This window comes from Pistacia vera, unplaced genomic scaffold (genome assembly GCF_008641045.1).
Source record: "Pistacia vera cultivar Batoury unplaced genomic scaffold, PisVer_v2 Contig294, whole genome shotgun sequence".
Lineage (NCBI taxonomy): Eukaryota > Viridiplantae > Streptophyta > Magnoliopsida > Sapindales > Anacardiaceae > Pistacia > Pistacia vera.
This window is the reverse complement of record NW_022196106.1, coordinates 643,452-661,333: the sequence shown is the minus strand read 5'-3', so window position 1 is coordinate 661,333 and position 17,882 is coordinate 643,452. Positions and strand designations below refer to the sequence as shown.

General features: G+C 34.9%; 2 protein-coding genes across 2 annotated transcripts; both read right to left on the bottom strand.

Annotated features, from left to right (window-relative positions):
- Positions 1 to 9,390: 9,390 nt before the first annotated feature.
- LOC116135136 (putative disease resistance protein RGA3) lies at positions 9,391 to 12,231 on the bottom strand. Its single transcript, XM_031420841.1, has 3 exons — positions 11,517 to 12,231; positions 11,059 to 11,417; positions 9,391 to 10,968 (listed from the first exon to the last, which is right to left on the bottom strand). The coding sequence occupies exons 1-3, from the start codon at positions 12,229 to 12,231 to the stop codon at positions 9,391 to 9,393; spliced, it is 2,652 nt and encodes an 883-aa protein (XP_031276701.1).
- Positions 12,232 to 14,141: 1,910 nt separating this feature from the next.
- On the bottom strand, positions 14,142 to 16,072 carry LOC116135135. Its single transcript, XM_031420840.1, has 2 exons — positions 15,860 to 16,072; positions 14,142 to 15,740 (listed from the first exon to the last, which is right to left on the bottom strand). The coding sequence occupies exons 1-2, from the start codon at positions 16,070 to 16,072 to the stop codon at positions 14,142 to 14,144; spliced, it is 1,812 nt and encodes a 603-aa protein (XP_031276700.1).
- Between the last annotated feature and the right edge of the window lie 1,810 nt (positions 16,073 to 17,882).

Genomic DNA, 17,882 nt, shown 5'->3' with positions numbered 1-17,882 from the left:
CCCAAGGGCAATTAGATGTGTTTTCTTAGGGTATCCTGATGGTATAAAAGGTTATAGGTGTTGGGATGTTGTAGGACAAAGGTGCATAATCAGTAGAGATGTTAGGTTTAATGAGGATGAAGTTATTGGCCTAAATCAAAATGGTTTGAGTGAAAGTGAAAACACAGTAAGGGCAGAAACCATAAACTTAGAGTTAGGTGGAGACAACCCAAACTTGGACAGTATTGAACCAAACCACAATACTGATGATCAGACCTTTGAAGATGAACCTACCCTAGAGGACAATGATGAAAGTGATAAAGCTGAAACTGAGTTGCAAAATTACCAACTAGCTAGGGATAGAGAAAAAAGAGAAATCAGGTTGCCTAGGACGTACTCACATGCTGATATAGTTGCTTTTGCCCTTCAAATTGCTGAAGACACTGATGAGGAACCTAGAACTGTTAAGGAAGCCATGAGTTATAGGGAATCTAGGCAGTGGAAACTGGCTATGCAAGAGGAGTTTGATTCCTTAATTAAAAACCAAACCTGGATCTTGATTGACAAACCTAAGGGTAGCAGGGTTGTAAAATGTAAATGGGTTTTTAAAAGAAAGAAGGGCATACCAAGAGTAGAATCACCTAGGTTTAAAGCAAGATTAGTGGCCAAAGGGTTTACACAGGTTGAAGAGGTGGATTACAATGAGATTTTCTCACCTGTGGTGAGACATACAACCATTAGGATACTGTTATCTTTGGTAGCTCAGTTTGGTTTAGAACTAGAGCAGCTGGACATCAGAACAGCCTTCTTAAATGGTGATTTAGAGGAGAAGATTCTGATGGAACAACCTAAACTTTTTGAAAGGGGATCTAAGAATCAGGTATACTTGTTGAAAAAATCCTTGTATGGCTTGAAGCAGTCTCCTAGGTAGTGGTATAGGAAATTTGACTTTTTCATGTTGAATGCTGGTTTTATTCGAAGTAGTTTTGATGGCTGTTTTTATTTCAAATGTTTATATGGAGAATGCTATATATATTTGTCACTATATGTGGATGATATGTTACTAGCTTGTAAGGATTTCTCTGAAATTGATAAATTTAAAAGAGAAATGAGTAAACACTTTGAGATGAAAGATTTAGGACAAGCTAGGAAGATTTTGGGTATGAACATTGAGAGAAATAGGAAAACTGGAAGTCTCATACTGTCCCAGAAAGAATATGCTGAAAAACTAATCAAGAAATTTAGTATGATTGACTCTAAACCTGTCAAAACACCTTTAGGTCAATGTTTTAAGCTTAGTGTAACGCAGTGTCCAGAAACTGAAGAAGATAAGGAAGAAATGGCTTGTATACCATATGCCAATGCCATAGGAAGTCTGATGTACTTATAATGGTTTGTACCAGACTAGATTTAGCCTTTGCTGTCAGTTCAGTTAGTAGGTTTATGAGTAATCCTGGAAAACCTCATTGGGAAGCAGTAAAATGGATCCTTAGGTATGTGAAGGGTACTCTATCCACTGGCATAATTTACAGTAGGGTAAAAATTCAGGAAAACCCCATCATGGGATGTGTAGATGTTGATTATGCTGGAAACATTGATAATAGGAAGTCCATGACTGGTTTTTGTTTTACTATTTGGAATAACCTAGTTTGCTGGAAAGTTAATCTGTAGGCTATTGTAACTCTGTCCACTACGGAAGCAGAGTATGTTGCAATTACAAAAGCAGTCAAGGAAGCCATGTGGCTCAGGGGAATGCTTGTTGAAATGGGAATGGTTCAGCATCAAGTTCCTATTAAAAGTGACAGTCAGAGTGCCATTTTTCTTTGTAAAAATCAAGTATTTCATGAGAGGTCAAAACACATAGATGTTAGACTTCATTTTATAAGAAACTTGATTGAAGACAAACTCATCAAGGTGGAGAAAATTCCTGGTAAGGAGAACCCAGTAGACATGTTCACCAAGTCAGTAACCTTAGACAAATTAAGGCTCTTTAAAAGCCTTTTGCATGTTGAAGAGAATTAAGAAGATTTTTCTAGGGCAGCAAGGAAGGGAGAAGATCAAATGCCAAGGTGGAGATTTGTTGTGATGTGGCATTCTGATGACACATGTGGAAGTCAACAGGGAGGTTGGCTGGTCAAATGTAAATTGTCAAGACATGAGGGGCAGTTCAGTCTTTTCCCTGTGTTCTAAAACCTAAATCTGTTTTAGGTTTTGTACGCAGCTCACTTCTCTCATTTCTCTCTTGGTTAATAGAGAGAGAAACAGTTAGAGCTGCTGTGCTGGAAATCCGAGGTTCGTCCATGGAATCAACGGTGATGGTAGGTGTGAGCTGTCCTCTTTGAGTAGTCTTTTTACTGTATAAATATGTACTGATTTCTGCCTATTTTGTATGTATGAGTGGTGAGAGCATCTGGGTATACGGGTGTAAAATCAGAGGGCTTTTGTATCGGGGTGATGCCTCGTGTAAAGGGGTGAGCCGATTCTTCTGTAAGGTTTCTCAAACTCATAGTGAAAGTTCTTTTTCTGGTTGCCCTGAAGAGTGGATGTAGGTAATCTTTAAGATTACCGAACCACTATAAATCTGGTGTTTTTCTTCTTCCTTTTACTTTCCTTTTAATTGTTGCTTTTGTGCTTTGTTTGGTTGAATGAACATTTTGGGTTATTGCATGATTACACTGTTTTTAGGTCATATTTACAACAACCTTTAAGATATATTGTTGTTTTTGGATTGAAATCAAGAAAAGTAAACTCACACTTCAATGTTGCCAAATTGGTAGACATTCCTATCTCTTCCAATATGATATAATTCTTCCGTAGATATATTTTCTTTTAGATCAGTTGAAGCCATTACTAGAAAGTTCTATTAGCGAGACAATGAAAAATATCACCCAAAACTTGAATCAGATCATTAATAATACGAAAAACAGGGTTGCAACCCTTATGAATTATGGACTCGGGAAATTAAATTTTCTTAATAAGAATAAGAGGATTTTCAATATCCGTTTAAGAATAAGCAAACGTCAATGAACCATCAAAGAACTTAGTGCAAATGGAGAAGCTTCCTTAAGCTGCATAATTGAGTTTGAGGAAAATGATCTGTTTTAAATGCTTTTCAGTAGGCTGGAAATGTTTTCCACCTTAATTCTTAAAGCTGAGCGACAAACAGTAATGAATTACAAACTATGTTGACCATCAAAGGAAATTGATCCAAGCCACTTAAAGGCAATCGCCAACAAACAACTCATTAGAACTTCAAAACAGTATTAAGAACGATCTTGCTTCAATGTGCAGGCGCTTCGAAATGGTGAAGGATATTGTTGAGTTGAACGTGAAGCTGGAGGCTCCATTGCAAGAAGCTTTGTTGTCAAGGGAAAGCCGAGGGTTGTAATGCTGTTCTTGGAGACTAATTCATGGTTAGATACAAAACTTAACAATGAAAACGGAAGATTATTTTTCATAGCCTCCAGACAAGGGCATCTTGATGTGATGAAGCCTATGCTGATTCTGTACTCTTGGTTGATGGTCTTTCAAGAAGATCAATTTGATTTAACTGCTCCAAATGTTGCCAAAGAAATGGGACACACAGATAGTATCCACATTTTATTCTTAATCTGGAACAAATGATGGAGCCGATGAATGTTTTTGTTTGAACTCGTTTTAGTTGGCATGATGTAGACACTGTTCAAACGTTCTTTTTAGCAACCCTGTCTAAGAAGAGACAATACTATATGCATTGAACAGTGCTTATCATCAATGAAAAGTTAAGTTTTCAAGAAAAACAGAAAACAAAAGGATATAGAAATATAGATCTGATTAAAGCCGACCAAGCAAATGTGAAACCGGACATCGGACACACTCTCACATTTTCTTTTTGTTGCAAGAATCAGTAACTACCCACCATTGGCCAACAGTACAAATCGGTTCCTCATAGCTTTGACCTTACGTATATTTCCTCTGTTGATCAGTAACAGATATTTAGATTATACACATTATCAGCTTTTGCAACACATCAATTTGCATATCAAGAAAAAAAACATAGCCAGTCAAAATTTTCTGTGAAATATATGCTTTTTAATGAACGCAAGTAATTAACCGATTTGATATTTTGGGAACATACAATTTGATTCCTTTTCCTAATCAGTTAGATTGACTTCTTCTTCTCTCCTCTATTTCAGGGCAAGAAACTGCAGTGAGACAAGAAAGAAATAATTTTTTACGTGCTTATTATTCAAAATTTTCAATCCTTCAAGAGTACATGATTTACTATCATGATCTTCATTACCACTTATAACGAATTCCAACAATGTTTGAAGGCCACTTAATTTCTTAATCTCTTTTGGAATGTAACTTAGTGATGCAGAGGTATTTATTAAATGCCTCAAATTAACTAATTTTTTCATTCCATGAGGTAATTCCTGTAGCATACAAGCACTAATATCTAAAGTGTACAACATGTTGAAATGACAACCAAAACACACAATAAATAAAGTAGAAAAGTAAAGAGGGCACAATCAATTTACCCTGGTTTGTTCTCAATTACTGAGAACTATGTCCAGCGTTCAAATAGAGCAGTTTTATTGAGTTTCAGAATCTGTAGAATACAATGATGAAAAAGTATCAAACGCTTACTCTTTCTCTCTATTTTTCTCACACTAGGGTTTTTCCACTATTACAATATGCATATAATAGTAACCCTAACCCCATTTGGGTTGATCGAATCTAACCCAACCCAGGCCCAAATATTTACAAATCAATTCTAAACCCAATTACTAATTGGGCTTACCATCAAGGGAGTGCCACCCCCTCAACCCCACTCACTTACCGGCAAGTGAGACCCTCGAATGCATCAATGTAAGCCGATAATCCGCTAAGCCCGGGCAAAATATGAATTATATCCAACACAATACACAAACTTTTAGATAACTTTTCCACATAATTTCTTCATACTAGCCTTGTTAGCATCTCTAGCAAATTGATTCTGCATTTTTAAGGAAAAAATAGAAATTGTCACATAATGGAATGATTTGGTTTTAAATAACCACCAATAAATGAAGAAAAACACAGAGCATTGAGAGAAAGTATTATATAACTAACCTTTTGAGTCCAATGACCAATTTTTGTGGTGGTGTCATCCAAAATCAATGTAACAATGACTTGTCATTAAAATAGCTTCTTTTTTCTCTCCTCTGCGTATAGAATGTAGCATATCTTAATTAAAAAATAGCACCTACACACTAACATCAGATAATTATTTTTTGAGAAGTGGGGCTATGACCTTTAAGATATATTGACACAGATTATATAGCATATTTCAAGGTTATCAATAACAATTTATTTTGGAAGCTCACCAAGCAAATGTGGAAACTAGACATTGAGCACTTGAGCAATTTGATATGTGCGGCAGGCACACAATTTGAGTCCTTTACAGAAAATTCTCAGCATATTTAGCCTTAGTAGCAAATCAATTCTGCATATGAGGAAACACACTATCACCAGTCAAATATCTGCTATATGTTTTTTTATTGAATATAAATAAATGAAGAATTGAGGGAGAATTACCATGCATAACTAATTACTTCGGTCTTTGGGGTAGATAGAAAATTTGATTCCTTTGTATGTAGTAACTTCCTGGAACCGTTCTCCAAGATACAGAAGTTAGAAAAATGTTCTGGTGTAACTGCTTCTGAGTAGTCTGAAAATCTTCTGTCCTTAATTGTTCAACCTGGTAGAAACTAAGGCTGTTATTTCCTATTCTCGACCAATGCATCCTTTATTGACCACCGAATGCTAGAAGAACACCCAGACATGAAAATATATTATTTACGAGATTACAAATGGAATTAATGATTTAATTGATCATAAGGAACCTTTCACTTGTCAAAAGTTCTTTAAGCAACCTTGTCTAAGAATACATTGTACTTGCTTAGGACATTAATTACCTATTTGGAATTAGAATTCTGTTTCTAAAAAAAGAATATATATATGTAAAAGGATGTAGAAATCTAGACCTGATGGAAAACTCACCAAGCAAATGTGAAAACCTGACATAGAGAACTTGTTTCATCAGCCACATTTTCTCTTTCGTACAAGGTCCTAAATGAAGTTTCTACCATTGATAAGTTGGTGCTTGACAACTGCTTTGACCTTAAGCATCTCCTCTAGCTAATCATTGACAGAATTTTGAAATAGAACCGGTCACAAAATTGAATGATTTGCTTTCAAATTAAAAATCAATAAATAGAAAGCACTGCCAAAGTGGAGTTGTGAACATTAAGAAGTACTGGCAGAAGTTATATAGGATAATTTGAGATTGATTGCTCCCTGTCAATTTTGTCCCCTGTGATACAAAAGTTCTGCGGATGGAAATTAATGACTATTTTAATAACCTAAAAGAGAATAAAATATTTTAGTATATGGTGACATTTGATGGAGAAAGTTTATGCAAAAAGAACCTCATTTTGCCATGTTCCTGTTACACATCATCTTCTGACCTTAAATTTCTTTAAACTGCGAGAAAGATTAACTTGCTTCACTGCAATAAAATCAATGTATTCAAATAATCAAGTTTCCAGAAATCAAACTATAGCTTGTCAGTTGTTACATACCACCAGTTTCTTTGATTACATTTTGCTGTCTGACATGCTCATGCCTATTATGATGCTGGACCTGTCACCACAATGCATCATTGGCTGACAGCTTAATACTAAAAGCACACTGTGACATGACATAGAAACTATTACATAGGATTAAAGATATTCTGTATGTGAAGCATAAATCCTTTCCCCAATCACAAGTTCTTTTCAGCGACATTGGTATAAAAAATGATATATACTCATAAGATAGTTCCTATTGTCAGTAGCAAATTATTTTCAAGAAAGATACAAAACATTAAGGAAATGCTAATGTAAATTTGAGGAAGCCCGCCAAGCAAATGTGAAACCTAGACATTGAGTTCTTGAGTATTTTCTCTGCTGATCAGTAATAGAGTATATATTCTCAGCATAGTTAGCCTTAATAGCTAATCAACTGTGTGTGAAGAAACACGGGATAATCAGCCAAATATTCGTAATAGGATTTTTGATTAAACATAAACAAATGAAGAAAGAATAGAGAGAAGTTACCAAGCATAACTAACCAATTTGATCTTTGGGGCAGAAACACAATATTGTTCCTTTCCAGCAACTTCAGGTGACCATTCTCCATTTCTGAATAAAGTCGTTTAGAATGGCTCCTTGTTCCTCTGGTTGGGCGCATAATCACCATCCCCTCTATTTTAATGAAAAAAAACTGCAGTGAGACAAGTATTTGTTTTGGAACTGAAGTTGAAACTTTGAATATAAAGTTCCATGCCTCAATATTGACAATAGCACTTAAAACACGGAGAATCTTCTCCAGCATGATAAGAGCTCATGTCGTATTTCATCTTATAATCTTTTGATTTCTTCAAGAAATATTTATGATACATTAAACTTGCTCACTGCATCAAAACTAAAACATGGAGATTAAGTTTTCTCAATAAGAAATAAAAGCCCTTTCCAATATCCATATAAGCATAAGAAAACCTCAATGAGTCATAAAAGGATCTGACAGAGCCAATTTAAGAAAAATGAAGAAGCTCCCTAACATGCTGCATAATCGATTCAACATTTCAAAGCGTCAAGTTCATTAAGGGAAAACTTCTTGGATGTAACTGCGTTTACATAGGCTGAAAATCTTTTTCAACCTTAATTGTTCCAACTGATAGAAAACTAAGATTGTTATTTTGTGATGATTGCCAAACTTCTAAAGGACATAATCAAAGATAAAATGGTGACCTTATGCGGAAAATCAAAACAGACTTCACAAAGGTAACAAAAATGAAAGATGTTATTGTAAGTCCTCCTCTCTTCTCCCGTTGTTCACATTCTGCTATTCTCTGTCATGTACATCAAAGAGCATTATAGCCACTTCGAAAATTAAATTCCTTTGCCTATTGGAAAAACTCTAACCTGTAACATTGACTCATGATTATTAGCATTGACATCTGGATTCTAGAGTAATGCAAAATAGGGATAAATCATAGACTATATCAAACTCTGTTGGTCAATATATTACCCGGATTTATTTTTTTTCTTTTTATATATCAAAAGCAGAGAAGATTTCTGTAGATAATCATTGTATGCCTATACAAAGGGAAACATAAATTCAATATTATACCTAAAGAACTTCAATTTTGAATCTATATATCAAAAGTTTGCAATAATAAACAACTGTTGCTCATCTGAGACAAAAACATCATATACAATTTGACTCAAAACAGAGAGCTTAAGAAGAGAACCAACCAAATTGTAGAGTAAATCCTCTTCTCTTTTCCAGCCAAGTTACATCCAGCTATTCTCTCTTGCAAGAAACAAAGCATTAAAACCAGTACTTTGACAACTAAATTTATGTACCTCTGAAATGGACAGTACTCATTATCAAACAATTTACTTTTCAAGAAACAGAAAAAAACAAATAGAAAATAGAAATATAGATCCCAGGGAAGCTCACCAAAAAAATGTGAAAACCTTTCATTGAGCACTTGTTATCAGGCACATTTTCTCTTATTTGCAGAGTCTCATTGAGGTTTCCCCTTTTGACAGATATAAATTACTCTCCTTCACAGCTTTGGCTTTAAGTATTTTCTGTGTGATTGATAACAAGATTTAAATTCTCAGCATAGCAAGCATGAGTAGCGGCAAATTCAGAAACTCAACATAATCAGTCAAACAGTTATGTTCACTACTTATGCGACATGGAATTTCGCCAACTTAGGATAGCTAGAGTTGCTGCTGCAGTTGATAACCTTTTTCAATTGAACATAAAGTAATGAAGAAATAATAAAGAGCAGTGATCAAATATAACTAACCAATTTGATCTTCAGAGTAAATACCCCACTGGAATCCTTTCCAGGAACTTCCTTGCGCCATTCTTTCATGGTTCAACGTTTAGTTCAAAAAGGCTAAGAGACCAAATATCTGATGATAGTTAACTTTCAATGGAAAATGAAAGGTAACTGCTTTTGACTAGTCTGAAAATCTTTTCCAATTTCAATTGTTCAACCTGATAGAAAAACAAGGTCGTTGTTTTGTTATGACTGCTTCCCAAAGACCGTATTTCCAAACAAATAAAAACTTGTAGCTAAAAATTTAGCTGGGGAATTAATTGTAACCCAACAACTTAATATACTTAACAAGTAATAAGTCAAATAAATAATAACAATAAGACCAAAATTTAAAGACTAATAGTTCTAGGGTGGCTTAGAGACAATAATATAACATATAACCTGATTAAGAAATGTATCTAGTTCTGAGATTACAAAGAACAACTATCAAAAACGGAAGCAATTACCTGTGGCCTTTGGGTTGAACGTAATTGCAGCTGTTTGGGAATTCATTGATCAGGGTCTCCTTGCACATGTTGACCATCAATTTTGATGGTAGAAATTTGAGTGATCTCGGGCCACTGCTCTTTCATTCTTTTTTTGAAATATTGTCTTAAAACAGGACATTCATAAAACTCCAATTTCTTCAATGTTGTCCTCTGGAGAATGTCGTCTGGCAGTGCTTTTAATTTGCGACAGAAATTGATTTCCAATGAGGCAAGACATGGCATGAATTGAGGACATTCTTTTTCTTCTCCCTCCCTTATAATCTTATAATCCCACTCTTCCCATTCTTCCATATCCGAAAATTTGAGATATTTCAATCTGGGGAAGAGAATAGTTGATGACGATAAAAAAGATCTGCCATCACTTTCTATTCCCCAAAATTTATCATCCACATTTTTCACACTAGAAATTTTACTTATCCTTAGAGATGCAAGAGAGGGTAATATTCCAAAAGAAGACAAATGCTTACAATTTATGCAGTCATTGAGACTTAACTCTCTCAACCTGGTTAATGACATTATCCAATTAGAGAGAAAAGTGCTCCCTCTATATGATTGTATATCAAGTTTCTCCAAATTTAAGGGCGGTTGTAAGGCCTTGAGAATTGATTTATCATTATAATGTATCTCTTCTATATCCCCGTCGAAGATTACCCCTAAACCAGAGAGGTTTTTCTTATTTTTAAGTTCCATTTTCAAAACCTCGCTCACATTTTTCACATTTCCTAACCCTCTTAAGACAAGTTTCCCTCGAAGACGGTTCAAATCTTTTAAACTTTCAAGATTACACGCTTTGTTACCATGAGTACCATTACCAGCACCACTTACAATGAATTCACTTAATGTTCGGAGATGTGTTAATCTCCCAATCCCTATTGGCATGTAACTTAATGAATCAGTATTATCATTTGTTAAATGCCTCAAGTTTATTAACCTTCCCATTGCTTGAGGTAATTCTTTAAGTTCTTCACACCGAGAAATGTCTAAACTTTGTAGATTATATAACTCACACAAAGTTTCGGGTAGCTTTTTTATATTTTGCCCAGATAAATCACGATATCTTAATTGTATGAGTTTTCCTATTTCTGTTGGAATCTCTTTAATAAAATCACCAAATGCATCAAACTTCAATGCCCTTATACGATCCAAGCTACCAAACAACTGTGGTAGAATATCATTGTCTAAAGGGTAGTCATCATCTTCACAACTAATGAAGAGACTGCGCAACCTTTCGACATCCCAATTAGAGACCGAAAATGAACTTCTTTTCTTAAGCATTAACATTGAATGATAAACTTTGTCATGGGAAGAGTTTTTGAATGGCTCTTCGACACTATCATTAATTTCTATAGTTATACACTCTTTCCGTTTCAGAAATTTGGCAAAGTCATGCATTAAACCATGAATCTTACAACTTATAATATTATCATTATCATCTTTTTCAATATCTAAGAAGGATCGACTTACTAAGTAGTTAAAATACCTTTGACCTAGTATTTCCATCTCTATATTTGGTTCTAACCCAAGATAACCTTGAGCCATCCATAATTTAATCAATTCATCTTTATTCATCCTATAACCCTTAGGAAAGATAGCAAGGTATATGAAACACAATCTTATCATAGAGGGCAAATCATAAAAACTCAAAAAAAAAGCTGGCGGAAAACCTACCTTTGACTCTTCTCGTTTCCAAACTTCTTTGTCTAACATAAACTCCCACTCCTGACTAGTTTTAAAGCGTAATAGACTGCCCATGACCTGTATGGCCAAAGGCGAGCCTTGGCACTTCCCTATAATTTCTTTACCAATTTTTTCTAAGCGTCCACGCTCCTCAGTTAATCTTTCAGATAACGCTCGTTTTTCAAACAATGACCAATTTTCCTCCTCAGATAATTCATTTAACGTTATAATATCATCTGACATCATCCTAAAAGCAACTGACTTCTCATCACTTGTGGTAATTAAAATTTTACTTCCATCAAGACCACCATATTTTAGAGAATCAAATGATCCCAATCGATAGTAATCTTCTATCCTCATATCATTTAAGACAAGAAAAAATTTCTTATCTTTTATATGTTCATTAATTGTTTTATTAAAAACATCATATCCTACTGAAATAGGCTTGCCTTCTGAAACTTCACTTTTAATGCTACACTTTTCTTCAGAGCCCAATATGTTTACCCATATTCTTGCACTGAAATTGTTAATCACCTCATTATTATTGCAAGCATCTCCAATTTTTCCTTTCTCTTCCATACCCACAACTAAGATCACACTAGTACCCTCACCCAATAACTTGCTAACTAAAATATCTTCTTTTTTATTTTGACCATGTATCTCACTTAGATCAAATGAGGAGGTAATCTGTATTTGCTTTTCAGTACTCTCACTCTCCTTAAGATTAAATTTACCCTTCTCTTTGACAATATCATCTAGTTTTCCACTTAACTTTTTTATCATAACAGCACTTTGACGGCATAAAGCAACTGCTGTAAAGAAAATGTGAGGAGCAAGAAAGAAGAAACATACCTTCTTTTTAAACAGAGGATTTTCAGCCCCCACAATTTGCAGTTTCAGAAATGAAGTGCTGTACTCATCAAAGTCGTCATTTATATCATAGCATATGTCTTTGAGCTTATTTAACCAATCTCTCACATTCGGTTCCTCCATTTCTTGTGCCTGAGCATCCGGCAGAACAGCTAGAATTTCTTTAAAGTTTTTGGCAATCTTTTCTACTTCTTTGCTGACACCCGCTGCACGCAACACCTTTCTGTGTGTGTCTTGAACAAAGATTAATGAAGAAAATCGCTTCCACACATAGGGAACAATTTCATAAGCCATAATAAAAGGTGATAATTGAATGAAGAAAAGGAAGAAATTTTGATTTATCAGATGGATGGTGTTTATGCTGTGAAAATACTACCCATCCATCTTCTCTCTTTTTATACTGCGTGACATGGAAAGCCATAGAATATTTCACCAAATGGGCAAAGTGAAGCCTTGCTCGGTGGTTTAGGTATATAGCTTTCCCCATCTATTAACTAATTTTCAAAATCATTCCTCTCTGTATATGGCCTTTAGTTTCCTAAAACAAGAATATGATGCAAGAGTGGAAAGCAAGTAAACGAAATAAAAAGAAAAGAAGATCCCCAATAGCAAAAGCAAAAGCAAAATCTAAGGCAACGATCTGATTAATTTCTCTCTTGATATAATATTTTATCCGAGGAAATATAAGAATTAATTCTAAGCAAAAGTAAAATTTGATGATTTACACTTTTGATTTCTTATGAGTTTTTATACCAAAATAATTAATTATTTCTATTTTGATACGACTCCTAAGACGAATTGTTTCAAGTCTAAATATATTGTATTAATGAGTTTCACTAAGTCATGTTCCAATATTGGATTGAGTAAATACGACAAGTGAAATATTAAGGGTGCTTTAAACAAAAATGAAGGAAAGAAGGAAAGAAATCTCGACAGAATTGATGTTTCACTAAGTTATTTTTTTTTCGTTTAATTTGCAGATTGAATTTACTTGGATTGCTAGCTAATACTGAAAATTTATGATTCTATTACTGCCATTGATCACCATAAAAACTGCTCCAGGCCAAAGCAATGAAGGAACAATTGATATTGGTCAATGGCAGAAAGTTAATTCATGTTCTTGAAACAGACGGTAACTTTTGTTGATGAAAAAAGTTCTCAGTCAATGTCTGATTTGTCATTGAATTGCCCGGTGTGGTTCCTTGTATTTATAATTTAAAATTAAAATACTAAGCAATTTTCCAGTAAATATACACCTTTGTTCCTGAACGTGATTGCTGATTATGATTTTGACATGTTATTGTTTATACAAACAATAGAGTAAACGATATATTGCCACCCAAGGTTCAGCGAAATCTCCCAAGTTGATACCCTAGTTTCATTTATTCCAGATTCTTATCTTTAAACTAATACCGTTAGTGACTGCTGGAGGTGGCCGAACACGATGAGTGAGGTCGGCAAATGAAAGTATGAGTTTTATAGAGGAGGTTGTGGGGAGTCCAATGATAATCTTGGAAGTAATTTTGGACTTCAAAATTGGTCTAGAAAAGCCAAAAAACCGCCGGCTTGGATACTATCAACGTGAACCCTTTTTTGTTAACGTGAGCTCGTTTTCTGTCAAAGATAGCTTTGACGCATTTTAGGGTGCTAACGTACACCACTCTTCAGTAAAAAATTAAGAATCTATTAAAATAAAGGAAACGATATTCTCTTAAAGGTGAAAATCTGGAATAAATACAATTAAAGGTATGCTAAACCTCGAGTGAGAATATATCGTTTGCTCCAAACAATTACATTAATTGTTATTGACAGAGATTTTGAACCTGTCACATGACAGTTTTCGCAAGCTTCAGTTTACTTTTACTGGCCTAAATGGAGGAGCATCAAGTTAAGTTGGGAAGCTATTCTGATATTGGAAGCTGATCACTGCAGACCTCTCGCTGTATTAAACAAAAGCTCGAATTGGACTGCTTCGAATTCTTCGATTTATTTTTTTCAAAGATGTCTTTATGTTATTTTTTTTCCCCTTTCATCTATCGCATAATTAATCTGATTGATAGTTATAAAATTAAATGCATATATAATGATGTGCATGTATATCAGCTTGTGATATGTTGATGTAATACGACTGTGGTATTATAAACTTTCTCAATAGTGGACTTTGTTCTTTATTAAGACATAAATGTACAAAATAGTAAAAATGATCAAACCAAATGCTCAGTGCATAACGTACAACCAAGAAGGCACAAGAAACACTTATTACTGAATAATTCATCTAGGAATGAGGAGTCCCGGCTGTTAATGTAGTCCTTCTGAATTTGATATTGATCACTTAAGCCAAGATGTGCCATAAGGAGGCAAACATGAGTGAGAAGTTCTCCTCCTTTTCTAAGCTGTTGACCATGTTCTTTCCATTGGCAACGGCTTGCATTATATGTCAACATTTCCACCCACACTTGACTAATCATCTCCCATACTTCATCTTGTCTTTCCAACGATTTCAATTGCTTAGCAAGCTTACATCCATAAAATAGCACAGATTGACTTCTGTTGCCTTTTATTTTTTCCATTGGGACATTAGTATTCACCTCGAGCAATTTCTTGTAAGCTTCATTATTTTCTTTGGATATCACCATTCTTCTTTGTTTGAAAAATCTCCGAGCCTCAGCACACGTATCTCTATACCTTATCTCACCAATACCTTTGGGCAACATAGATGGACATAAAACTAGAAGATACAACATGTAATCTGACAACCATTTGCTTATCTGATAGACCTCTTTATTTCTGTCAAAACCTTCTGCTACATCATGGTAATAGAGATCAGTAGCAATATGCCAAAGAAGGAGGCTATGGTCGAATTCTACATCAGTTGTACACCACTGAAAGTCTTTAAGAAAGCCCTTTTTTTCAAGTACATAATCACCTCTCTGACCCATTAGTTGCTTGCACTTTTGTATGTCAAATTTATGGTGCTTAATTTGATTACCTTTCTCCCAAAGCTGCTTACAGATCGATTTCTGCAAACTAACATCAATGGTCTTCCAAGTTCTGTAGCAGTACTTCTCTAATGTTTCGTGGATGCCAAATAACTTCTGAATTGCGAGACATTTGGCTGGCTTCAAGCAAGTACTAATTAGGTTGTATTGTGCCATGGATCCTGACCACCTCTTACGTTTAGTTAAAAGTAACTCAAAAGGAGAAGTAACAAGACGAATGAGATTAGTGAGTGGATTTGCGTTCTTGATCAACCAAAGCTTTGTCCAGTCAGAGAAAATGAGTAGGATGAATCCGTAAACATCAATAACAAGAGCTCCAATTATCAAGAAGTAAGTTATAATAATGTCAACTGACGGGAGAGCATGCTTATCAATGATGAGAAAGAAGGCAACTAATACAGATATCGCAGAAAAGAAGCTGATGAACCTGAGAATTATTCCTGTCTTCGAACAAGCTATAGTCGCCTTGGTGTAGAGCACATCGTACATGAATCCAAGCTCATCTGCTATCTGCTTGAAGGCGTCTTCAGGTGACTTCTTGTGAATAATTTCGTAGCAATCGATTCGCTCATTAATTCCGAGGATAAGATCTGCAAAGAGATATTGGAACCTCTTGAAAAGGTAATGAGCTAAATACAGATAATCAATCCCAGGATCGATTATTTCTGGCTGCACAACCCTTGCTTCATCAAGTGAATCGGGCTCCACAATGGTGGATTCAAATGCTTCCACATAATTAGCGTAATCAGGTCCAGGATTAGGATCAGAGAGCAAGGATCTCTGAATTGCTTGGTGCTTGAAGATCTAAGAACCCAAGTCCTCTCTCCATACTTAATAATTCCAGTAATAAAAACTGGAATGGCAAGAAATGTGAAGGCATGGTTGCTCCAAGACCTGAAGAAGACATAAAACGCTACACCAACTTGGACAAGCATCCCAAGAAAATGTCTTAACCACAAGTAATTGTCTTCTAAAGAGTAAGCGGTGGTAGTGTCTGGGCCACCAAGGTGTAGAAGAAGGAACGGTGCCCAAAATGCTTGGAGCAGGTGGTTGGATTTGGAATAACTATTTTTAAAATCTCCACTGTTTTTGGCAAGGATGCCTAGGGCAACAGTTGCTACCCAATCTGCCGACATATATGCTAGCCAAACTAGGATCTGCATCCAGATTCTTGTGACATATTTTCGTCGTGAACCAAATATGACGAGAATGTATTGTAAAAGAAGGCTATTTAAAATCAACACTCGGATTTCCCACCCATTCCAAAGCTTATTGAATTCGTCTGAAAGATGCTGCATTTTGACCTCCTATATATATTTTCCTGAAAAATTAAAACGAGAAACTTAAATTAAAATACAGAAAATATGTGTATATATATATATACACACTGATGTTATTAAGAGAATATAATATTGATTTTTTTTCCAATTTAAATGGAAAAATCCATTTTGAACGTACTTGGACAAGTACATGCATGTACGTATACGTATTTGAATAAAACTAGACGTACTACTAAAGGTAATTTTATGATAGATGTAGGAATGTTGTTGTAATAAAATATGGCTGGCTTACCAGAAAAAATAAATGCACCCAATTAAGAAGTTCCAATTCAAATGCTGGTGGATTAATTGGGCTGTCTCTGATATTGTTGCCTGAAGAACCACTACGTGTCGCAACTCAAATTCTGAGGTCTGAGTTTGGAGCTAGACTCTCTAATGTTAGAAAAGCATGTGTTAAAGCTAATTGATAAGTAATACAATAGCTAGTGTAGATGGAACTGTGGAAAGAAGTATATTAAAGCTTAATTATGCCGAATTAAGCGGCTTTTTATTGCAAAAGCTAGGTTGGCGTTTGAGCAAGGAAAGAATTTAGTACCTGGATTAGTGATAAAGCAAAGCATTTGCGCAAAAACTATAATATACAGGTTGTAGTTATGTACAGAGATCTAGACTGTAATCGTCTCATTTTATCCGCAAGTCGTAATCCTTATGGATCCAATGTGTGTTTATTAATTAATATATAATCTCTGGCACGCATCTTTATTCTTTGATTGATATGTTTATTTTTTTTTTACCTCTCTCGCCAGAGGACAAAGAAATAAACTGGGGGAGGATAGAGATAGGTAGGACCTTCTGCTACTTAGCTTTTATAGCATCTTGAAACACGTGAACCTTAATGTTACTCTGTAGCTAAAGATCATTCCCCATCCCCCCACCTTTTTTTTTTTTTTTTTACTTTTCATGAACCTATAAAATCACAAACTTTAACTTTTTGTTAAAGTGAAACTTACATGTCAAAAGAAGATTCTGATTCTGGAAAATCACATGGGTTGCAGAGAATTACAGAATTCAAGATGTTCTGTATGATACCCACAACATAGTTTCTGCTTTTAACATATAGGTTCTGCAGACCATTTGAGAAGCTCAAGAAAAATAGCTGGTCCAAAAACTGGGGAGGATAAATTTAGATGCATAAAAAGAAATATAGTTTCCTCATCCTGTAATATCATTTAACAATTTTGACGGTACTTACATTTTTTTGAGAAACATGTTATGATCTGAAAAACACAAAAAATAAAAAATAAAATGTTCAAAATCATAATCAGCAATCATGTTCGGGAATAGAAGTGTATATTCCCAGGACAATCACCTAGTGTTTTTTTTTTTTTTTTCCTTGAAGTATAAATATGAGGAACAGCACCTAGCAATTCAATGACAAATCAGACATTGATTGTAAACTTGTTTCATTAACCACATTTACTTTCTGCTTCAAGAACATGAATGAACTTTCAGCAGTTGATCAATATCAGTTGTTCCTTCATTACTTTGGCTTATGATGATCAATGGCAGTAACAGAATTCCACTAAGACAAGAAATACCTTTTTAGGTTGAAATTGAGAAACGAAACTTACACTTTCATGTTTATCTGTTGGTGTCATTAGATACA

What these genes read in the sequence shown, in the direction of transcription:
- LOC116135135 (XM_031420840.1), bottom strand. Translation starts at nt 16,072, where the DNA reads ATGTCGGCAGATTGGGTAGCAACTGTTGCCCTAGGCATCCTTGCCAAA. An exon ending in TTCTTGGGATGCTTGTCCAA is followed by an intron (nt 15,741 to 15,859) that starts GTTGGTGTAGCG and finishes TTGGGTTCTTAG; the next exon opens with ATCTTCAAGCACCAAGCAAT.
- LOC116135136 (XM_031420841.1), bottom strand. Translation starts at nt 12,231, where the DNA reads ATGGCTTATGAAATTGTTCCCTATGTGTGGAAGCGATTTTCTTCATTA. An exon ending in TAAAAGTGAAGTTTCAGAAG is followed by an intron (nt 11,418 to 11,516) that starts GCAAGCCTATTT and finishes ATATGAGGATAG; the next exon opens with AAGATTACTATCGATTGGGA. An exon ending in GGAAACGAGAAGAGTCAAAG is followed by an intron (nt 10,969 to 11,058) that starts GTAGGTTTTCCG and finishes ATCTTTCCTAAG; the next exon opens with GGTTATAGGATGAATAAAGA.